This window comes from Glarea lozoyensis, assembly GCF_000409485.1.
Source record: "Glarea lozoyensis ATCC 20868 chromosome Unknown GLAREA17, whole genome shotgun sequence".
NCBI classification, from domain to species: domain Eukaryota; kingdom Fungi; phylum Ascomycota; class Leotiomycetes; order Helotiales; family Helotiaceae; genus Glarea; species Glarea lozoyensis.
The window spans coordinates 475,475-498,959 of NW_007360991.1; the positions used below are offsets into that span (position 1 = coordinate 475,475).

Genomic DNA, 23,485 nt, shown 5'->3' on the forward strand with positions numbered 1-23,485 from the left:
GGCGACGATGTTGGTGGCTGCAGATTGATTCTATGGCCGTTAAGTTTTGCCGTTGGAGAGGAGAATCCGAGAAAGCTGACGAGAGAGCTCTCGGGGCTCGGCGGGTCGGTTGGCTGTGTCGCCCCAGTTCTTTCAGTCCAGTTCTTCCACCCGCAAATCTGTGCCTCGCGCCCAGACGAGCCAGAGTTCCGTGCGCCTAGAAATTGGATCGATTGGGGTTTTTGGGAGAGGAAAGGCAACCCTGCAACTTGGATAGGCGCTGAAGGACCCGGATTTTGGCAGTCTTGCAGGGGATCGGGCGTCATCAACACCACTAAATTTGGTAAACCTGGTGAGGATACGGAAAGCGAAGGTTATCAATCTATCAAATTCCCAACAGCGTTGGTAAGAAAGAAGATGATTGTTGAACCCGAGGAAGCCGTATATTTCATCGTATTCAGACCATCTTGGATTCATCGCCACACTAGTTATTTTGCAGATTCCTTGGTGGGCCTTTCCTCAGGTTTGTACGTTATTCAATTTATTTTTATGTCTTCTGAAGCGCGCATGCGGCGAGGACTCGACGGAAATATCGAAGCGCCAACAACTGATGAGAACCTTAGGTTTGAATGTTGGGGCTTAACTTCAGCTGGTACTGCGATACCTCGGAGAAGGGAGGACTCAGAACTTGGAAAGAAGCAAGTTTGGGGAAGCTGATTGAGTTTACCAGGGTCCAGGTGTTTAATTGTGATTAAATGCGCGGCTTATTAGTTCTGCATGGAGTCTGCTCCGATACGATATCGAATTGTCAATATTCCGTTCTTGCACGGCTGGCCTCGACCTTCTGGATGTGGTTGAACAAAACCCCGAAAACTTGGTCACCTTTCTCCTTCATCTCTTTGCGCATCAAGTCCAACATCGCATCAATGCCATTGTCGCGATACGCGCTCTGATGGGATCCTTTCGCCATGAGTTTTGTGCACCGCGAGACGCGTGCAATTCGTATGAGCGCTAAATCTTCGTATTGTAGAGAACTGCTGTTCTGTGCCCTACGCGGATACGACTGGCCCACAACCTGGAAGACCTTCGAAGCTTGACAACACCAACAAGGAGTTTGCTTGCAGACTCCAATGCTCGAAAACATCTCAAGTGTGAGGAAGAGACCAGACGGTACAGCTGAGCTGAAATCAGATGATAATTTCTCGATGACAAAACTCTGAAACGTCGACGCTCAAGAACATTCGTCATTCAACCTACCATGGTTTGAAGTTCAGCTTCGACTGAAGATATTCAGCAAAGGATGCTTTCTTTTCTGGGTCAAAAAAAGAAATCATATGTTTTCCCTTGTGTTACGATGTGCTTCTCAAAGTAGCGAGTCTCTCATCAAGAGGTTGACAAGTGGTGGCCATTGCTGGTGATTAGCTCAAGTGAGCATCGACTCGAAAAATGGTCAAATTTTATTCTAAACCTGAACCTATGAAACGGGTATGCTATCATTTTGGGATTGATGATCTAGTGATCTGCAGCTGAAGATCTTCTTGTTTGGTGGAAGCTGTATTGATCTCCTTGCTTCGTTTCAGATTATGAAGATCTTGTGAGGTCTGTAACTTTTGTTAGTGTTACCGGCAGGTGAGAACTCACACAGAAGGCCACGAATGATATTTGGATATCGTCTTCTGACTGATACAATGTTCTTGGAATTCGTCCCAGTCGAAGCACTCTGCACTTTCGAAGAGTTGATTGTAGGCAAACCTACTTGGATTTAACACTGACCGAAATCTTGTCTTAAGCCGAAGACTATACTTCCAGCCTAAAATAAGTCTTTGGCTGAGACTATTTGTGCATGGGAAATGTCTTCCTTATTTGCAATCGAAATGGCCGAAAGTGAGCTGATTGTTGCACTGAAATAAAGCGCTCGTCGAGTTCCGCACCGAATTTTACTTGGAAGTGTACGAATTCAAACCATCCCAAATTTTAAAATGGTGGGGGAAGCATCAACCTTATCATCTCGATGGATTCAAGCCAAAGATGACATACCATCCCCCTTACTTGGGTAGGTTGATCTCGAAACTTCAAAAATTGTCGCGGAACCCAAAGCAGGTACCTAAGCGAACAACCTCGTTTCGAGAACATCACTTCATCCACACTGGTTTTAGCCACAAGTATGAGCGAGTCGTCGTGATTCAGGTTCAGGCTATCTCGACCATTCCCAAATAGGAAATCTGAGATTCCAAAGCTTCTCGTTTCATCCTGTCATCCCATTGGTCTATTCCCCTTGCGACAATTCGCTTGTCAAGTTCTACTCCTCCTGCTCACTTCCATATAGTTTTGCGTATAGGCTAGTGCAGTGCTAATTGTTTGATAATGTAATCCCCAGGCTATTACGGAGTTGTGTAAGGAGTTGTGGTTTTGCATATTTGTGGTCTAAATGAATCTTTGGAATCATTTTAAGGAGTTCGTATCATCGCGGCTTACGGTGAGGATGATGAGTTTGTATAAGAATGTAGGTACTGCTTATGATTTAATTTGATCATCACTCACAATCATCTAATATCAACAAGCTGGCCTTCAATCTGCTTAGTTTCAGATCTTAATTCCATAATCTCCAATCACAGGATACTAGAAGTATTCAGCAATCATGTATTCGCTTACTACCTTACTCACAACCCTCTCTCTCCTCTCAGCAACTCTCGCCGCTCCTTTGACAATCCCACTCGGTTCAACGGGCCTGACAATCACCATTTCCTCAGATGGCGGCGCACAAATGAATAATGGCCAGAAGGTAGATCTTTCACCAGTCATGGCAATGATGTCCCAAGCATCTCCAGCAGAATGTGCAACTCCTCCAGCCCAAGGGAATGCAAAGGCCGGAAACGCAAAAGCTGTATACTTCCTAACAAATGCTGCCAATAACGCTGTTGTCGCACTCAAAGTAGGAGCCGACGGCAAACTCAGCGCAGGAAGCATGACAAGCACCCAAGGAAAAGGCGGAGTTGGAGTTGACGCAGCCGGCAAACCAGCTCTCCCAGATGGAACATTCAGTCAGAGTATCATTCGCGTGGAAGGCAGCGTAAGTTTTCTTCATCTAGGGTGAGTTTCGCTAACACATTCAGACAATGATAGCACTCAACCCCGGTTCCAATACCGCATCACTCTTCAGCATCTCCTCTCGGGACGCCACAAAACTGACAATGATCGGCTCCCCCGTCGACACCATGGGCGACTTCCCCGTCTCGGTAGCCGTTTCTTCTAAGCTGTCCATGGCATGCGTAGCCAACACCGGCGCCCGCGCAGGAATAGCCTGTTACAAAATAACACCCACCGGACTCCTACCCTCAGGATCCCTCCGTCCATTCGCATTGAACCAGACCAACCCACCCTCAGGCCCATTGAACACCGTATCCCAGACCTTCTTCAACGGCGACTCCACCGCTTTACTGACCACCGTGAAAGGCGACCCCACGAAAAAGAACACCGGATTCCTATCTTCCTTCCCCGTGACAGCCGGCATGGTGTCCATGACCGGGACGCAGACCTCGCCGAATGGAACGGCTGTGCTCTTCGGGTCTACGGTCTTGCCAGGTACATCTGACATCTTCGTCACAGACGCCTCGTTCGGAACCGCGACTCTTTCTTCTTCAACTGGCTTCGCAGCTGCTGCCGTTTCCGCATCCACTAAGCTCGACGGGCAGAAAGCTACGTGTTGGGCTACTTTCTCGGCTGTTACATCCACGGCGTTCGTCACGGATGTGGCGAGGAATGTGTTGAGTGAGATTGATACCAAGACTGGGGAGGTGGTCAAGAGTCTAGATGCTAAGAACGGTAATATTGGATTAATTGATCTTGCGAGTAAGGGGAATTTCGTGTATGCTCTTGCGCCGGGGAATGCGACGGCGGGTGTCCCGGTTCATGTGGCTGTGTATGATGTTTCTGGGGGGCGGGGAAGTGTCAAGGAGGTGCAGAATTTCGAGGTGATGGGGGTGAGTGATAGCGTGCAGGGGATGACGCTTTGCTAGAGGGTGGTGTGAAAAGAGTTGTGGTGGTTGTATATAGGAGGTTTCGTTTTTGATCGTTTCTTGATGGAACTGTGGGTTTGAGTCAGTTGGTTTGTAGATAAAAAGTTTGTGAGCTTGTTGAATGGTTGTGAAATGGATCTTTTGATATTAGTAGCAAATGTGTATTTAATTTGAGGTGTTTGAAGCTTTGGGCTTAATCTTAGAATTCGTGCGGGAAGATGCTTTTGAACATATTCATGATGAAGACGAAAACTCCTGCTATCAGTCAATACTCCAGTTTCGACATCTTCGTCGAACCAAGATCACATTCAGTATAAAAAAACAGCATTGGCAGAAGAGAGAACTCAGCGAAGGGCCTGCAGAAATGAGGAATTTTTGATTTCCGAAGGACATCAAACTCCTTCGTCAGGCTACCTCCGATGTTCAAGAAAATTGACGATAACTCCGTTGGCCATTCCTCACAATCATCACTCCAATTTGGCACGCTTCATATGCTTTTGAAGTATTTAGCTCTCATTTTCCTTGAGATAATGCACAAAGTTCCATGTGTCATGCACTGCTAAAAGACCTCGAGATCGTAAAGGATCCATGATTCCCCCAACCCCAAAGAAACCCCAAAGCAAAACTGAAACCAGATAGACAACGCAACCCTCTAGATGGTGGTCTCGTAGGCGATTGGTACGATGGTCTCTGGTACGTTCTCCTTCATCGAAATGGTTCGGGCCTCTCGTGGCATGGCTGGCTGTCTCTTCAAGTGAACATGTGTGCCGTCGGTCTTGGCCTTCTTCTTCAACTCTGCGTTCTTCTTGACTCTCTTAACGAACTCCTCTCTGGATCGGGATAATGAAACGTGCTCGACTCGGAGATTGACGCGCTTTTCGATGTAGCGGTGCTTGACCTTCTTATAGATGATGACTCCAACGGCGCTCTTCGTGACATTGTAAACTACGCCCGTCTTCCCGTGATACACGACGAGGTTTTTAGCATTAGGACACAGTGGATCATGAAGATATATTATTACCTTTGTGTGGCATTCCCTTTTGGACTATTTTTTGTGTTAGCCAATGTTATTTTGCACACAGTTCAGAGTTAAACATACCAGCTCCGTTCGCTCGTATATCGACGATCTGACCCACTGTGTACGTCTTCAAGTAGGTACCCAAGTTGATCATTCCCTTCTTGCGGAAGTCCCTGGAGAAGGCATACTGTGGTGTTGTTAGCGAAGTTTCGGCGATAACATAGCGCAAACATGTCGGATTTGGCTCGTTCGAATCGTAGGAAGGATTAGATGTGACTGACCCGAGTACCGGCGCGAAGACCTGCTGGATGACCCATGGTTGCTGATTTTGGGGTTTTGAGTCGATTGTTGTCGTGAGGTTTGGCGAGCCGGTTTTGCGACAAAATGATATTCGAAAATTCGCAGTGTGCGGTGAGATGGTCCGTGCATAAAGTTATGTCAGCACCGGTACCCCCCGGGCCGCCGACGGTTCCGATTCACCACACAGGACAAACTTGGAACTTCCTCGATACACCCGATATGTTGTCAACTCATCGATGCAGATTAGGCAAAGGATTGTCAATAATTATCGACTCGCATCATCCGCTTACGCCCCTTTTGATACCTCAAAACGATAGACGAAATAGACGATATTTTTTCAACCCGATTGGATAATCATCATGCATGAATCGCTGTTTATTCTGTCCACCAAAAGGCTGACTGGGGATAATCTCTTAGAACAAGTGAGGAACAGTATTAAAATCGAATGCCGTTTGGATGAAAGAAGCAAGAATCGCTGACTTCCTAGATGAGCGTCGACGGTATCCATTATCGGAGCAGCCAGCTCGCGGTACGCCATTTCTTCGATTACTTTGACGAAATATGCTGTATTTTGTCTATCGTTTTCAGTAAACAAACGCTTTTAGACCAGCAGAAACAAACCAACAAGTAATTAAATGTAATTATCCTGTGTATTGTGTCAAATTGCACTTTAAATTCCGAGGATAGTTATAACCTTCTGCGATTTTATTTTGTTTTGCTAGCTGGGAAAATATCTCAGAGCAAGTGAGGAGTGATTTCGCAATTGGGTGCTGTTTTGATGATGCAACTGAGTATAGAAATAAAGATTTGAAATGTCCAGTGTGTGTAATACCGGTTTCATCAAATAAGCCCTACTGTTCAAAGCTATAGTGTATAAACTCTTTGAGGCGACGGTGGAAGAATAAAGTAATATAAGCATCAATGGCCTTGGGAATAGAAACTTGAACACTTTCAAGTGGAACGGCGAAGATGCTTGCGACAGATAAAGCAGTTCGCGATGAACAAAAGCAATCGAACAACAATATTCCTCAGGTTAATTTGACGAGTTCTCGTTTATTATTTCAGTAAAGACACTTTATAGGCTTTTACTATTTTTACTGTTTCTCTACGATCCCGGATAATAGCTCAGAATAAGTGAGGAATGATGTTGAAATCGGCTGCTGTTTAGATGAAAGAGGCGTAATCACCGGTTTCTCAAGAAACATCGGTCATGTCCGCTTATCAAGTAGATCAAAACATGACAGTTGAAACCTGGCATTTTACTAAGTAGTTTGATAACATTGTGTGTTTTGTTTATTGTTTGCAGTAAATCGACTATTCAAAAGCTTCTGCTGTTCAATTTGTTATCTGCGAGCTAGGATAATGATTCAGCATAAGTGACGAGCAATGTTTAAACCAGATACTATTTAGATAAGAGAACCAAGAATGACCCTACTAGTGTTTGGTAAACCTAACCTGGGACACCTGGTCATGGTTGATTAGAAATGTTCTTTTCCAAATGCTGGAGTTATTTGATTTTGCGACTAATAAAAACTCTACGAGTTCGTCTCTTTTCATAAAACACAATATACATAATAATAACAAAGTGTTAGAAAGTTGATTTTTAAGATCATTGTATTTAAAGAGGGTCAGTCAGTCACTCTTAAAAACAATCGGGGACCGAGGGCTTTGAAACGGAAAATTAAATGTTTTCTAGAAAGATGTCTGATATTACTCACTTGCAAAGCTGCTTGAGCTAAACCGAATATAGCAGTTGAGATTCTATGTTTAGTCAATGAATTTGACGATCCACAGTGTATTTCGTATATTGTTTTTAATAAAATGACGCTCTTAGACTCCACTCGAGACAAATTAACAACTGAGTAAAATTAATTGTCTTTTAAGTTTTTTATTTTACGCTTTAAATTGGGAGGGTATTTATAAGCCCTGTAATATAGGTTGTCATCTGCGAGCTGGAATAATGGCTCAGGACAAGTGGGCAATGATGTTGAATACGAATAGCGCTTGGATGATGGAATCAAGATGCACCGACGGCTTTGAGAATAGAAGCTTGAATGCTTTATAAGAATGTCAACTATGGCCACTTAGATCCAAGGCAGCTTACAGACTTACAGTGGGCGAAATGTGATAGTCAACAACAGCGTGCTAAATAATTTAATTGATTTGATTTATGATAGGTGATCATATCAAGATTAAGCCAAAGTAAGGGTAGTCAGAAGTAAATCAATCAAAATCGACGATTCGAAGTCATGTAATTACTTTGATTGTTTTGTAAATACACAATTCGAAGTACGATATTTCTTCAATTTCGTTGACGAAGTAACGTACGTCTCATCTGAGTTCTTCTTTAGTAAATCGACGCTTTCAGGCTCTATTTCAAATAAGTTAATCCTCATCGCCTTCCAGTCCTGTTCGGTTCGTTGCAGATGAAAAACTTCTCCTAGAAGCATGAGCTTGATATAATTAGATAAGAATCTTATGTTTTTTCATTTTTACCCGTGATCTGCCAACCCTCTTTTTCTTTAGGTCAACTGGCACTTGGTCTTCTGTGTTCAATATCACTTTCATTGGCTCCTCGGTCGGCTATGGGCAGGTATTATTTTGTCGCCCTCAATTGGTGATGCAATTTGTTTGTCCAGTTGAATGGATTTTTAAAGTAAAATTACATTTCCATGTCTGTCGTCTGGGTAAGGGTGTTTTTGTGTGAAGCCAATACCGCCAATTTCTATTCAGCATGCCGCAACTTCCACTGCTCTATGCTTATGCTCAACATCTCTTCAACTTCTAGCACAACTGCTGGAATCCATGAACTGGGTTTCGTATTTACGGCATCACTAATTAGAAACGGCCAGTCCATGTATCGGTTAAACTAATGTGTAAGGGAAATGAGAATTTGACATGCTTTTCAATTTATTATAGTCATTAGCCCCTTTGTGCTGTTGTTATAACCCTCGATGAGAGATGACAGCGAGGGCTGGTATTTCTAGTGAGGGCTCTGGGTACGAAGGTCAAGCGCAGACTTGCGAGGAACTGAATAGTATAGACATGTTCTGTGTAGAGAAGTCAAAGGTTGAAAGAGTTGGATACTTCAGTAACAGCCTCTTCGATGCCTCGATGGGTAGCTCAGTGTTTGAGGCAAGTTCTCGCGAGTCGGAGCGGACTGTAAGGGAAAGAGGTGGAATCTAGGAGTTAGCTCTCGCAGAGACAGGTAGAGGCTGGCGGCAAATAAAATAAATAGTAGTACTGAATTTGTTACTCGATCGAGTTCACAAGATATTACATTTCGTCTGTTGTATCAGTAAATCAAAAGGCCATGATCGTTGGTTTAGATGAGTTAATGATCAAAACTTTTCAATGTTCCTTTCTCCTCGAGTTAACAAAATATACAGGAGATTCAGCCACGAACTTTCATCCGTTGTGTGAGAGAGAGAAACTCATGAGGTCAAGTGAGCTAATCGCTAGACAGGGCAGCGACGTTGATACGTAACGCAAGAAGGGTTTTTATCAGTACAAGTTAACTTCCATAGTATACAATGAGCATCGGAATTGTCGGCCAGAACTTAAGTCTCGCAGAGAGAACTTCTAAGTTAAAGAACCGAGTCACTCAAAGGCTGTGATAGCAATTTCAATCCTGTTCTGGAGACACATAGAGCAGTATTTTCGCTATGTTTCGCTGATAACCTAGTGGCAACACCATTAACATTGTACTTTACGTGATCTAAGAGCAACAAAAAATATCTTGCTTTTCAGTAATTGCTCCTGAAAGCGCGTGGTTCTAGAATTCATTACTGACATCAAAAGTGTGAGATGGAAAGACCCATGGGGTGGATGTTAAAAGCAGGAAATATACTCTACATCAGAACTTGAGCATGCTCTCGTAGTAGGAACCTGAATACTGGGTAGAAAGTGATTGTAACAGGTTATGGACAAGAAAATTTGTAAAATCAAATGGTTGGAGAACTCAGTACTCTAATAACCATGTTGAGTAGGTAGTATGTCTCGCTCCCCGGGTTGAGATAATTGTCCGCTACAACAACACATGGGTTGAAAAGAAAAATGGCTCTTGTTTAGATGTTTCCACAAGTATCACATTTGTAAAGCATTTATCTGTGAAAATTGACGATTTTGATTGTCTTGCGTGAAAAGCATGGGGACTAGCACGTGATTAGGATTCCTCACATGACGCTAAGCTGATTTCGGCTAGCGGTCCGCACCATCAATCAGCTCGAATATTATGTGAAAATCCTCAATATTTTTGAACGACAACCTGACATCGACAACCCGGATCTCCAGCAACCATGGCCCCAAGATCCTACTCCAAGACCTACAAGGTCCCAAGAAGACGTAAGTGAACTCAAAACCAACTCGGCGTCTCACACCATAGTCCAGAATACCGACATCTTTGCGATGCGCCTGGCTGCGAAATCCATCCAAGAACAGATCTTATGCTAACTTATAACAGCATTCGAGAGTGCTCGTTTGTAAGTGGACCACTGTTCTAGAGCTTGTCTCTGTTCATGTCACTGATTGTATCCCTAGGGATGCGGAATTGAAGCTCGTTGGCGAGTACGGACTCCGCAACAAGCGTGAAGTCTGGCGAGTCCAGCTTACTCTCTCCAAGATTCGTCGTGCTGCCCGGTATGGATACAATGATCGCAATGCGAGGGAATGGAAGTCACTAACGCCCGCTAGTCAATTGCTCACCCTTGACGAGAAGGACCCAAAGCGACTTTTCGAAGGAAATGCCCTCATTCGTCGTCTCGTACGTGTCGGTGTTCTCGACGAGTCCCGTATGAAGCTCGATTACGTCTTGGCCTTGAAGATTGAGGATTTCTTGGAGCGTCGTCTACAGACTTGTGTCTACAAGCTCGGTCTCGCCAAATCCATCCACCACGCCCGTGTTCTTATCCGCCAGAGACATATCCGTGTCGGAAAGCAAATCGTTAACGTCCCATCTTTCGTCGTTCGTCTCGATTCCCAGAAGCACATCGATTTTGCTCTTAGCTCGCCATTCGGAGGTGGTCGTCCAGGTCGTGTTCGCCGCAAGAAGGCCAAGGCTGCGGAGAAGAAGGATGGTGATGATGGAGAGGAAGAGGATGACGAGTAAAGAATCAAAAAATAAAATGCATTGATACATGGTATGGCTATGGCGTGCATTTAGGAGTTCTGACTGGACATCGAGTGTAATTTAGTCACATCGAGGCGTTACAGATATGCATTGCAAATTCACATTGAAAAAGCAATCTGACAATTTCAGCTCCTAAAAGTTTTGATATACAGTAACTCCTTTCTAATGCTTGATGACCATAACTCCCGCTAAATCAGATTCCTATATCGTATTGATGCAAACCATTCCGAAGTATATCGTTGCCTGCTCGACTGTATCTTCCCATGTCATTAAATGTGAGGCAACGCTACTGTTGTAGCAATTCATCTTTCCCCAAAAATGCAGCCATGGGATCGTTGGCAGCGGTCCTCTTCCTCCTATATTCATCCATATCTTCTTCCGTCACACCCCCTGTCATTTCTTCTATGGTTCGCTTCTTCGTGGGTTCTGTGCCTACATCCGCTTGTGGTGGTGTATTTATCGGATCTTTCTTGGAAGCCCATTCAATTTCCTGGGGAGCTTCAGCTTCCTCAATTTCTAGAACACCACCCGTGCGACGACGATCGGCTTCCTCAAAAGCTGCTTTGCCCTCTTCTCCAGTACAATAACTGTTCTTGACCATCGAATGACAGCAAGCGTAACCCCATTCGAAATTTGACCACCAACTTCCCCATACTGATGTGTGATTGTTGATCATCACGTCTTCAGCGTATTTGGATTTAGCAATAATCCTGGGAGCACCTTTGATAGACCCTGATTCGTCATATTCGACGTATCTCTCAGATTCAGATACAGCAGTCTCTCGAAGTTTGGCAGCCAGTGGATTAACCTCACCACCATATTTTTCCAGTAACATCTTCTGATGCGCCAACTTCTTCGCCTCTGCTTCAGCTTTCTCCTTCTTTCGATAATACTCTCCTGCGGTGGGGTTAGCTTGCAAATGCTGCTTGGTGTCTCCTCCCTTCTCCTGAGATTCCCAAGCATATTTTTGCGCTTTTTCGAACTCAGCAGCATCTCCCGAGGCTCTCATGAACCCTTCTTCTGCAACCAGAGCCGCTGCGGTATCTGCTGTTGCTCCACTATCCACCATAGACCGTGTCTTGGGGTCATATTTGGCAGAGTCCAGATCCAGATTTAGCAGGTACTTAGCAGTATCCTCTCGTATCCGTAACTGCTTTGTTGAGGTCTTCTGATGTCTTCCCATATCCGACTCCTCGGCATACTTCGCTCCATCCTCTCCCTCGTCGTCTTCGTCCTCCTTTGCTGCCGTATCCACAACTTTTTTCTTCAGCTCCTCCAGTTGCGCATACTCGTCAATAACATTCCGGTACTCTTTGCTATCATATCCATTCCAGCGGTCCCTCTTCGCATCCCATCCCAAACTGACATCCTGTACTACCTCATCCGCTTGAATATCCTTGCCCGTCCATTTTGCGCCTTTAGCTCTCGGTCGACTTAGACATTCTTTCGTTTTGTGTGTCATGGCGCCGCAGTTTTCACATGCGCCTTTGCGGAATTTTGTAGCTGCTGGCCCAACTTTCTTACCGCGATCATACCATTTTGACTGATCGGATTGCGCCTTTTGAAGACGTTGATGCTCAAGGTAATCATTTTGGTCGTCGTCGTCGCCAATATAGAAGGGTTTCTTCGAAATAAAGGACGGGATGTATTCGTTGGCCTCTTTATTAGCTGCCGAAGGTGCAGGCGGCTTGCGTGGTTGAGTCCCTGCTGGAGGCATCTTGAGTATCCTTCGAAATTGTGGTGGTAGAACTTGTATGTTCTTGTGGTGAGGGTCAAGCTGGAGGCGCAAAATGATCCCTGAAAATCCGGGGAAGATTGGCGCGTCCTGAACTCGTGACACCGCGACCTTCTGGTGTCAACGATAATTCTCAGCAACCAAAACGACTTATACTCACTTCACGGAAATGCCTATTGAAACTGGCAATCATTGCTTGTTTCGCTTTCTTTCATGATGTGCATACATGAGCTATGGACCTTTTCCGGTTACGATTAAACTGTATCGACTTTTATCAAGCAACGCCATCGAAATTCGACCCTCTGCTACGTAGCAATATCAAGCCGTCGCAAGTACAAAAGGAGCCCAAAATCCCGGTGATAAGAGTCTTTGGGGCAACGGAAACTGGTCAGAAAGTATGCGCTCATATTCATGGTGCATTCCCATACCTGTACATCGAATATACGGGTAATCTGGTTCCAGATGATGGTATGAAGCAGTATTCCAGCGCGTTTTCATGGCTAACATTATCCCAGTTGGAGCTTATATTCATCGTCTTCACCTATCGATCGATTACGCGCTCGCCGTTAGCTACAGACGAAATGTATGTGACGGCAAAGCCAAATATGTTGCGCGGATCACTCTGGTTAAAGGGATCCCTTTCTATGGCTTTCATGTCGGATACAGATATTACCTGAAAATATACATGCTGAACCCAATGCACATGACGAGGCTCGCAGATCTTCTACGCCAAGGTGTTGTGATGAAGAGGATCTTTCAACCGTACGAGGCCCATCTTCAGTATCTCCTCCAATGGATGGCCGACTATAACCTGTATGGATGCGGATATATCGATTGTAGCAAGGTAAATTTTCGAAGCCCATTGCCCGACTATGACGAATTGACAAACCCGGCCAATCTTTGGCATGACCGCTCAGTGCCAACTGACGCCGTGACGCCAGATTTTGAGCTTCCCAGGGTCAGCCATTGCTCAATAGAGGTAGACATATGCTGTCAGGATATTGTAAATCGGCACGATGTTAAACCACGACATCTTCATGAAGACTTCATAGAAAGACTGAACCCACTGGCCCCAGATGAAAAGCTAGTACACAGCATGGCCGGGCTTTGGAGAGACGAAACCCGGCGAAGAAAATCTAAGATGTCGAATCCTGCGCCAGGAAGCGGCCCATTTCCAGCGGACGTCATGGTCTCAATGTCTGCCGACCCCCGATACTCTCAAGCCGGAGGCTGGATTCATGAAGAGGAATATCGAGAGATGATCTCAAATTTGATCAAAGACGAGAAAGATAAGAGCGACGGGTTGAAGATATCTTTCAATACATTCGTCAAACCTACGCCTTTCAGCTCCTCGGTCAAAACCAGCCTCGAATCCGTAGAAGACTTGTATCCAGAGAATCTACGGCCTGTACTTGGACTTACTCAAAGCGGCGATACAATGAATGTAAATTATGATATTGACGACAATGATGAAAGGGAAGTTGACGAGCGACGAATTCTTGCTTTCAACGCAAATGATGATGAGGATTTTCCTTATGACTCTGATGAAGACATAATGAGGGAGATTGAATTATCCCAAAGAAAGAAGGGTGATCAGGTGGAGGAAAAGCACCTTGAATCTGATGAAATGCAAAGACCCGATCATGAAATAGACGACGAATCAAGACCCGGTGGTGAAGATTTTGCTGAGCAATTTGTGGATCACCAAGATCCCGACAGCTTTGAAGGAGTTGGAGAGTCTGCTGATGTTGGAGTATTGGACGAATTGCAGTCTTCCTCCAACAACACATCGAACCTCAAAGGCTCAAAAAGGACTTCGCCCCCTTTTCATGACCAGTCTGCATCGAAGCGCGTGAAACTATCGCCACATATATCTGATGAGCCATCTCATGGCATTCAAGAAATAGAACGACTTGATGCCCCAAGCAATGACGAAGAAGATGGGGAGGATATTTCCGTATTGCTTCAGAAATTGAAAGGTGGACGCTCGAAGAACAGAATTTCGAAACGTCAGCTACCTACTGTCAATGGTGTGGCTACAAAAGGGGCATCACTCAGCTTTCGCTTGTCTCAAGAAACGCCAAAATCGAGCCAGCAGGCTCACGTTTTAGCGCTTACTTATCCAGTCGTCAAAGCTCCTCACGATCCAAATATGACGCAGAGACTGAGCCAAAAGGGTCTGTCCTCCCCTAGCTTAACTAGAAGACAACAGAAGCACGTATCTTTTGATCCTCTACTGTCATCGCCACAGACTACTGACAGTCAATCTAAACAGTCGGCATCGACTCTACCTACAGGTCTCACAGATGACTCGACGCAGCTTGTAAGTTCGCGTCAGCTTCGTGCTTGCTTTATGGGATCTGGGTCTAAGAGAATTTTCTGTGTCCCTGAACTTCCACCCGCCCGAGATTTGGTAGTGTCTACCATGCATCATTTTGGTCTACCTTCTATGATCTATCAGGACGCGTATTACAGCAACGAAGAAGATGCCCCTGAGCGAACTCGCGAGTGGGCTGGCAGAGAGTTCAAGCTCGAAAGTTTGACGGTCCCGTTCCTTCCTGATTTTGATCCAACGGCGTCTTCTGATGCAACTTTTGGGATGAAGTCTGGAATTGTTCCTGACAAAGTCAAGGAGGAGAAAGAATACCAATTTCGTCGACGGAAATGTGGATTGCGAAGCTGGTCTATCGCAGAATCGCCGCCCACATTTGCAGAAGTCGAGGCGTGGGCAAAGGAACAAATTGCGAACAAATTAGGCGACGAGTTAAAAGTAAGGAACTCTTCAAGCGAGTCCTCTAACCTCCGTCAGAAGGGAAAGCTTTCCCAGATTGATGGGCCTACTCAAAAGAACAAGCATGGCTTCAAATACACGCAGCCCAAAAAGACGGCGAACATAATACACGAGGCAAATTATATGAGTACAATGAGTCTTGAAGTGCATGTCAACACTAGGGGAAACTTCGTACCAAATCCGGAAGAAGACGAAGTTCAATGTGTATTTTGGTGTTTGCAGGCGGACGACTCGGAGCTTGAGGACAATTGTGAAACTGCAGGATCCCATCTCGGGATTGTTGTACTTTCCGAGGATGGGGTGGCTGCGGCACGTATTGCAAAACAGAGCGGCCTTGATGTTGTTTCTGAGGACTCTGAGCTGGATCTAATGATCAGGATGGTCGAGATTGTGCGAAACTATGATCCCGATATCTTAACTGGCTACGAGGTCCACGGCGGCTCGTGGGGCTATTTGATTGAGAGAGCTCGTCTGAAGTATGACTACAACCTCTGCGATGAGTTTTCGCGAATGAAATCGCAATCTCATGGACGATTTGGCAAGGACAATGATAAATGGGGATTCAACAATACTTCCACGATTCGAGTCACAGGCAGGCATATGATTAACATTTGGCGAGCGATGCGAGCGGAACTTAATTTGCTCCAATATACGATGGAAAACGTCGCTTTTCATCTGCTACACCGGCGAATACCTCATTTCACTTGGGCTGATCTCACAAACTGGTATACCAACGACAAGCCCCGAGATTTTGCAAAGCTCATCAGTCATTACACTTCTCGAGTTCAACTTGATTTAGGTCTCTTAGAGCAGAATGAATTGATAGCCAGAACTAGCGAGCAAGCGCGCTTGCTCGGAGTGGACTTCTTCTCCGTCTTTTCTCGTGGATCTCAATACAAAGTAGAGTCGCTGATGTTTCGAATCGCGAAACCCGAGAATTTCATGTTAGTATCGCCTAGTCGGAAGCAAGTAGGAGGTCAGAATGCTCTTGAGTGCTTGCCTCTTGTGATGGAACCACAAAGTGCTTTTTACAACAGCCCTTTACTGGTACTCGATTTTCAGAGTCTGTACCCTAGTGTTATGATTGCATATAACTACTGCTACTCTACCTTTTTGGGTCGAGTGATCAACTGGCGAGGAACAAACAAGATGGGTTTTACGGAATACAAGAGACAGCAGAGGCTACTTGAGCTACTCAAAGATCATGTGAACATTTCACCCAACGGAATGATGTATGTCAAGCCTGAGATCCGCAAGTCTCTACTGGCTAAAATGCTGGGCGAGATTCTTGAGACTCGAGTCATGGTTAAGAGTGGTATGAAAATTGATAAGGACGACAAGGCACTTCAAAGGCTTCTAAACAACAGGCAACTTGCGCTCAAACTCATCGCTAATGTTACCTATGGTTACACATCAGCGTCTTTCTCTGGCCGAATGCCATGCTCTGAGATTGCCGATAGCATTGTGCAGACTGGCCGCGAGACACTAGAGAGGGCAATCGCATTGATCCACTCCGTCAAGCGCTGGGGAGCTGAAGTTGTGTATGGCGATACGGACAGCTTGTTTGTCTACCTTAAAGGACGTACCAAAGATCAAGCATTCGATATTGGCGAGGAAATTGCCAAGACGATTACGAAAATGAATCCTCGACCGGTCAAGCTTAAGTTCGAAAAGGTCTACTTGCCTTGCGTGCTTCTAGCAAAGAAGCGCTATGTCGGCTTCAAGTACGAGTATCGAGACCAGAAGGAGCCAGATTTCGATGCCAAAGGGATCGAGACTGTCCGCAGAGACGGGACACCAGCGGAACAAAAGATAGAAGAAAAGGCTCTGAAGATTTTGTTTCGAACAGCTGATCTCAGTGAAGTAAAAAACTACTTCCAAAAACAGTGCGAAAAAATCATGAAAGGTTCAGTATCAATTCAAGACTTTTGCTTTGCTAGAGAGGTCAAGTTGGGAACCTACAGCGATAAAGGACCGCCACCACCTGGCGCCCTTATCAGCACCAAACGAATGCTAGAAGACGCTCGAGCTGAACCTCAATATGGCGAACGAGTCCCTTACGTCGTGATCACTGGCGCTCCCGGTGCTCGGCTTATCGATCGTTGTGTAGCGCCTGAGGAGCTTTTAGAGAATGATCACAGCGAGCTTGATTCAGAATATTACATCTCGAAGAATCTCATCCCTCCTCTGGAACGTATTTTCAATGTCGTTGGTGCGAATGTTAGGAATTGGTATGATGAAATGCCCAAGTATCAGCGGGTTCGTCGCGTGGACGTCAATCTTCAAATGCAGGGCCAGTCGAAAGAGCTAGCAATGAGCAAAAAGACTTTGGAGTCTTATATGAAATCGTCAGCCTGTCTTGTTTGCAAGGAGAAACTCGAGTTCGAAGGCCCCATCTGCCTGAAATGTTTGGCTGACAAGCCAAGGTCCGTCCTGTCTTTGAGGACAAAACTTAGTAGCGAAGAAAAGAAGTACATGGATATGATCAGAATATGCCAGAGTTGTTCCGGAATTTCGCCGTTGGATGAAGTCAGATGTGACAGTAAGGATTGCCCTGTGTTCTATTCGAGGACGAGACAGAAGGCAAGATTGAAGACAGAGAAGATGACTATCGAGCCTGTTATAAAAGAGCTGGAAGATAGGATAGTCGACATGGGGGATTTGGAATGGTAGTGCATGGCGGCGGGTTGTGGGCTAGGAATATTGGAAACGGCATTGGAGGGATTTGCATATGAGCCTGGCGTTTTGAGGAAACTGGGTTGGATAACTTGGTTCTCGATTGGGCAGTACAGCGTGCTGCCTTCTTCCAACAGTATATCAAGAAGGAAACACGTGATTAATAACCAAGTGGTCTCAAACAAGGAGGAATATTGAGTTTTGAACTGTCTTGCTTAAGCTTCGGATAGAGAAGGTCGAAGTCACCTCTCTTACAACATGTGACGGGAATTTCCGCACAGCACTGTCTGATTGTCAGGGTTCATATCTATCTTTACGACTTTGTAGATACTCAGTTTCAAACTCTGCATCGTGTTAAGTCTTATGGTGGTAACAATTGCATCGGCTAATGGATACTGGAGGATATATTATCATGTCGTTGTAGTTCTTTTGATCAGGATTCGGTACCGTCGTCTGTAAGTGAGACGTATTGTACGTACAATGACAATCCAGGCCCAGGCCACGCGGACCCCCTGAAAACCCTCGGATAATTTGGCTTATCAGCGTGAGGACCTCGTAAGCAATTCCAGTACAAGCCCATCCCGTCGCCCAACCAACAACAATCAAACGGTAGCGTTAATATTCATCTGCTTCTCACAAGAGCTATTGCTGCTATCGTGGACAAAACGCTACCTGCATTGCAACCCGTACATTACTCATCGCTACCCAACATGAAACTCATAATCGCTGGCTCAACTGGCTATGTAGCCACAGAAATCATCCGCCAAGCCATCTCCAACCCAGCAATCACTTCCATCATTGGTCTTGCGCGTCGTGAAACGGCTGTCCCGGCAAATGCAGGCGCGAATGCCTCGAAGCTCAAGTCTGTCATTTGCAAAGATTTTAACAATTACTCTGAGGATGTGAAAAAAGAACTTGCTGGTGCGAATGCGTGTATTTGGTATGTCGCACTTTTCGAGCATGAAAATAGGGTTCAACTTGTCGAAGTAAGCTGATCTCTTTAGGACGATCGCCGTTGGTATAGGAAAAGTTAAGGACTTTCCATTCGAGCATGTTCGCAAGACTTGCCTCGATTATGTTGTGAACGGACTTGAAACTATCTGTCCTTTGGGAGCTAAACCCTTCCGGTTTCTGTATATTAGTGGCTCAAATGTCACACGAGACCAAACGAAAAAGCCTCTCTTTATGCGCGATTATACTCTCTTACGGGTATGTCCTCGTTTCTTCTTCTTGTCTTAATCTCAGGAATACTCATTTCATGGTACGATATTGACTATTCCGCAACTGCAGGGAGAGGTAGAAAACCGCGTCCTAGCTTACGCAGAAAAATCAAACGGCGACATGTTACCATGTATAGCGAAGCCCGGTTTGATAAGAAAACCAGGTCAGACAACTTTGAGTGGCGGAATTGGTCCTTGGATCCTCATGACTGTGTTGGGTGTTCCCAGTGTGGAGCTCGTCCATATTTCAGCCACTTTGATCGATCAAGCTGTTAATGGCATCGAGAAAGAGGCATTGCTGTGTGAAGATATGACGCGAATTGGGTCTAAGATCCTAGCTGATCAGGAGACTTCATTGTGAACTGTAGCCAGGACAGCTCGGCAGTATTTCAAGACATTTTGGGCATGACGTAAAGTCGTCGTGGATGTAATTACTTTGATCGAGTGTTCAGCGCCTGGACTCACAGCTTGCGAGATTGTATATCATTATCATTATCATTATCATTTCCAAAGCTTCCATGAATTTCGCAATACAGAACTTGATTTAGAGAATGTTCTGATAAGAATAGCTAGAACTAGAGATTTTCCACCTCGACTCAAACCCCCTTTTGTTATTGTCCCACCTCTCTGCCCCTTCATAAAACCACCACACCAGCTCAAGAGGCCAATCGTTCCAGCTCTAATGAACATACAAGATTCTCAAGAGAAATAGCGTTAGGCAGCTATTCAACAAATCTCCCTAGCTTCTTTTAGAGACTTCTTCTGCATAATCAGACGGCAGAGTAAGCGGCCACGACTACGTTATATATCGTTTCGAGCTCCACGCGGAGGCTCTGGAAAGTATTTTGGGTGCCCAACGTCGCCTTCTCAATAAGCTTCACGTAGACCAAGTCCTCAGCCGCACTGTGCTTCTTGATGGAGTCGAGAACAATGCCATGGATATTAGCAGCTCTGAACAGTGATTGCTAGAAGAAGGAGTGAAACAGTTAGTCATGAGACATAAGTTTAACAGTTTCTGCCGAACGAGATTATTATGCTTACTTTCGCGTTTAGAGTTTCAAGAGTAGTCTTCAAGAGGCTCACGAGAGGAGTCAGAGTGGATATCAGGGTCTGGCTGTCGTCCTCGCTAAAAGAGGCGTGGGCCACGATGTCGATGGTGGTCGTGTGGAGGACAGTATCGACGAGGTTGCTAGCGGTGATGAGGGGAAACAAAATGGCACCATCCAACCCTCCCTGGTAGGCACTTATGTTACCCACATTCCAGCTGACGGCGGTTGTCAGCTCTGCCAGATTGGCAACAATGCTGGAAACGTCACGTTTCTGGATGAGGCGAGTACTGGGCTTTGCGAGGGCTACAGAGCCAATGCTCGCCAAAGCAATGACGAGACTCTTGAGCATGAACATGATGTTGACAAATGAAGTGTTTGAAGACGAGGTAAGGTATTCCAGAGTGAATATTGTCTTGAAGCGATGAGATTGAGATAAGGGATAGTTCATCACAGGTTATTATCAGTACTATATAGACATCAAACACTAAGGCTGTTCGATTCATCATCGTTCCCTTCCCTTTACGTCAAGCTTGATGAAGCCTGATGCAGGCTCCCTTTGCTTGCGAGAAACGGAATCAGTTACTTGGAAGGCGCAATTGAATGTCCCGCCGAGGATACTTGGCGATACCATACATCAGTATATTTGGAGTGCGTCTGTATCACGGATCCTTTACCTCGTACATGTCAGCATCTACGGCGAGTTATTTATTGTCCCCCACTGCCTAACACGGAGACTTTCTCCAGTACGGGCGGCTAAGATCCTGGGTAGTCTGGCCCGCTCAGTGTGTATTTTCTCTTAGTTACATGCATTCGTACAAAATAGGTAGTTATTGCGGTTTGGCTCGTAGTATTACTTGATGTACGATACCTTTTTGTACCTCGTATAATGCCCTCCGCAGTATTCCACCGATGCCCCGGTTCCCCCCAACGCTTTGACAACAATACATCCAACTCAAACGTTATCGTTTTGAGTAGACCGAGATAGGTAACTGAGTTTTCGTTCAGAATTGTATCTAGGCGTTAAGGGATATATAGATCTACAGCTTCGAGTATACTAGATTAGTAACATGACATATTCGATTACTGCAAAAGAGGCTGAGGAAAGAAACAATTCTAAGTATCCTGTTTATACGGCCTTTTTAAGATCCTATTAATATTAACTATTTCGCTCACGCACTTTGAATTCAAGCATTCTCGCTCGTCGCTCGCCCTCGCGTTCTAACCTCATCCTTGTACTCTTGCACTGCCTTTGCTAACAACTCGCTCCTCTCTGCTACGGTCGGCGGGTTTTTCTGATAGATACAAAGACTACTGACAAATCCTACAATGGCAATATACATAGAGACCCGCATGTCCTGCGAGAATGCGTGTATGTAACTGCTTCGAAATAATAAAGCGGCCTCAACGCCATAGTCGAGAATAGAGAAGGGAGATATCAGGATCTTTCGGAGGACTTCGTCAGTGACATGACCTTTGAGAAATGTCTCAATGTGGTTATTCATTATGATAGTCGAAGCAACGAGACCGAATGCACCGCCAAGAATGCGGGCTTGAGCTACCAAGCCCTGTGCAACAGCTAGCAAAAGTCAGAAATGGATGCTTGCAGAGAGAATGGTTAGAAGTTTGGAGTCAGCAACTGACCGTGATCAACGAACTCAACCTCCATCGAAGTCATGAACGTAGCCGTTGAAATCGACATGCCTAGACCAATTCCCAGAGTCACTTGATAGCCATAGATAGCCTTCGTTTCGGCTCCGCCCTCAGGCAAGGTTGAAAGCAGTCCTGAACCTATAGCAACAAGAGCCATCGCAAAGGTCATGGTGAAGAATGTCAAATTTTGCTTGGCTGAAGATCCGCCGCCGATGAGGGACCCAACTGCGGTAGCTGAGACGAGAGGTAGGAGTCGAATACCAGCCTGAGTGGCACTTTTGAGATCTACAAGCTGAGCACGGAGAGGAATGCTGAATATGACGGCAAATTGAACGAAGCCTGCCATTAAAGTAGTTCTATGAAAATTAGCACGCTTGTAAGTAGGTTTGTCGAAAAGCAAGAGTCTTAATGGAGAAAAGGAGAAACTTACATAATGGCCATCACCATGGGTCTGTGTGTCAATATTCTCCATGGAATCTGAGGTAAAATCCACGTTAACTTGCCCGAAGTTCGACTGATGTACCACTCCCACATGAATAAAATTATCCAAGCAGCACTTGAGATAGTCAATAGAGCTACATTCGGAGCTCCTGACCAAGTGAACTTTCTATATCCGACTTCGTGCAGGGTATAGATGAAGCATACGCTTCCGACAGCCATGAGAAGAGCTCCAAGGTAGTCAAGCTGCCTGATAGTAGAACTATCCATTGTTTGTGTGATGTTTGCGCTCGTTGGCCAGGCAAAAACAAAACAATCATAGTGATCACACCAATTGGAACACTATTCGCAGGTTAGAATAGGTTTATTGGACAGAGATGCTGCAGCGTACTTCAACCAGAAAATCCATCTCCATGTGGTGCCACCAGTGATCACTCCACCAAGTACTGGCCCACAAACCCCCGCGACAGCGACTGTAGCCCCTAGTGAACCGACCACATAGTGCAGTAATCTTGGAGGAGATATTTCTGGACAGATGACCATAGTGAGAGAGTACAGTCCAGCACCTCCAATGCCCTGTAACGTTCTAAAGATGATGAGTTGCTCGACTGATTGCGCAAATCCACATCCAAGAGAAAAGCAGGTGAAGAAGAAGAACGCTGATAGCACCATATTCTTGCGACCATAGACATCCGCTAACCTGGTGAAGCATACTCCGCAGCCTGGATATATCAGCATTTGTGTACAAAAGATGGTCTATGTTCAACAAACCAATGTCTGCCAATATATACGACAGTGCTGCCCAGATTGTATGGTCGTAGTTCTGGAACTCAAGTGATATGGTGTAAAGAGCGGTTGAGATGATGGACATATCCATCAAAGTGAGGAACAGCCCCACACATAAACTGCACATCACCAAAAATTTAGCATTAAATTTCTTGAACAACAATCGATTTACCTACCATCCGATTATCGTGAACAACCTCCATGTTGGCAAGGGCTGATTTGAACCATGATCAGGTACCAGTTCCTGGATTCCCTCGGTATCTGAACTTTCCATCTGATCATGATGCTCGAGAATCGACACTTTCTGGATGCTCAGTGCGGGACTACTTCTGTGTCGTTCAACCTATATCCCATCATCAATTCAAACCCGATCTTGCGTCAAAGAAGCACATGACAACTCACGACGTCCTGGTCATCAGGTGCCGGCAAAGACGAAATAACCTCTTGATGTGTCATCCTGCTAGGCTTTGTCTAGTTAAAGATCAATAATCTCAGCACCACGAAATAAAAGCAATGTGCCGAGACAAAATGAACAGAAAACAATAACCTTCAGCTCCGTTTGTGTGCGGAGGCAAAAGCGCCTAGAGGACGATTTCAACAAGCAACAAGGCCTAGGCTGCGTAGTTTGGCGTGCGCGTCTTGTAATGAGGCACAGCGTTCTCGCAGCCAAATCATGCCAGCCCTACGAAGTGTGCGTCC

At 45.3% G+C, this 23,485-nt stretch overlaps 8 protein-coding genes across 8 annotated transcripts; 4 read left to right on the plus strand and 4 right to left on the minus strand.

Moving 5' to 3' along the window:
* Positions 1-2,617: 2,617 nt before the first annotated feature.
* On the plus strand, positions 2,618-3,995 carry GLAREA_11982 (3-carboxy-cis,cis-mucoante lactonizing enzyme; the record flags this gene model as incomplete). The annotated part of the gene is made up of 2 exons (XM_008082764.1): positions 2,618-3,049; positions 3,093-3,995. 2 exons carry the CDS (start codon positions 2,618-2,620, stop codon positions 3,993-3,995), a joined length of 1,335 nt encoding a protein of 444 aa, XP_008080955.1.
* Positions 3,996-4,647: 652 nt separating this feature from the next.
* GLAREA_11983 (Translation proteins SH3-like protein) lies at positions 4,648-5,330 on the minus strand (the record flags this gene model as incomplete). The annotated part of the gene is made up of 3 exons (XM_008082765.1): positions 4,648-5,040; positions 5,132-5,200; positions 5,295-5,330. The coding sequence occupies 3 exons, from the start codon at positions 5,328-5,330 to the stop codon at positions 4,648-4,650; spliced, it is 498 nt and encodes a 165-aa protein (XP_008080956.1).
* Positions 5,331-9,611: 4,281 nt separating this feature from the next.
* On the plus strand, positions 9,612-10,420 carry GLAREA_11984 (Alpha-L RNA-binding motif; the record flags this gene model as incomplete). Its single annotated transcript, XM_008082766.1, has 3 exons — positions 9,612-9,657; positions 9,776-9,794; positions 9,853-10,420. 3 exons carry the CDS (start codon positions 9,612-9,614, stop codon positions 10,418-10,420), a joined length of 633 nt encoding a protein of 210 aa, XP_008080957.1.
* Positions 10,421-10,727: 307 nt separating this feature from the next.
* Positions 10,728-12,158, minus strand: GLAREA_11985 (uncharacterized protein; the record flags this gene model as incomplete). The annotated part of the gene is made up of 1 exon (XM_008082767.1): positions 10,728-12,158. One exon carries the CDS (start codon positions 12,156-12,158, stop codon positions 10,728-10,730), a length of 1,431 nt encoding a protein of 476 aa, XP_008080958.1.
* Positions 12,159-12,409: 251 nt separating this feature from the next.
* On the plus strand, positions 12,410-17,640 carry GLAREA_11986 (DNA/RNA polymerase; the record flags this gene model as incomplete). Its single annotated transcript, XM_008082768.1, has 2 exons — positions 12,410-12,644; positions 12,692-17,640. 2 exons carry the CDS (start codon positions 12,410-12,412, stop codon positions 17,638-17,640), a joined length of 5,184 nt encoding a protein of 1,727 aa, XP_008080959.1.
* Positions 17,641-18,353: 713 nt separating this feature from the next.
* GLAREA_11987 (NAD(P)-binding Rossmann-fold containing protein) lies at positions 18,354-19,224 on the plus strand (the record flags this gene model as incomplete). Its single annotated transcript, XM_008082769.1, has 3 exons — positions 18,354-18,583; positions 18,648-18,852; positions 18,934-19,224. The coding sequence occupies 3 exons, from the start codon at positions 18,354-18,356 to the stop codon at positions 19,222-19,224; spliced, it is 726 nt and encodes a 241-aa protein (XP_008080960.1).
* Positions 19,225-19,633: 409 nt separating this feature from the next.
* Positions 19,634-20,267, minus strand: GLAREA_11988 (uncharacterized protein; the record flags this gene model as incomplete). Its single annotated transcript, XM_008082770.1, has 2 exons — positions 19,634-19,828; positions 19,905-20,267. 2 exons carry the CDS (start codon positions 20,265-20,267, stop codon positions 19,634-19,636), a joined length of 558 nt encoding a protein of 185 aa, XP_008080961.1.
* Positions 20,268-21,096: 829 nt separating this feature from the next.
* On the minus strand, positions 21,097-23,242 carry GLAREA_11989 (MFS general substrate transporter; the record flags this gene model as incomplete). The annotated part of the gene is made up of 8 exons (XM_008082771.1): positions 21,097-21,488; positions 21,554-21,918; positions 21,993-22,013; positions 22,208-22,342; positions 22,392-22,722; positions 22,772-22,905; positions 22,963-23,129; positions 23,189-23,242. The coding sequence occupies 8 exons, from the start codon at positions 23,240-23,242 to the stop codon at positions 21,097-21,099; spliced, it is 1,599 nt and encodes a 532-aa protein (XP_008080962.1).
* Positions 23,243-23,485: the final 243 nt, after the last annotated feature.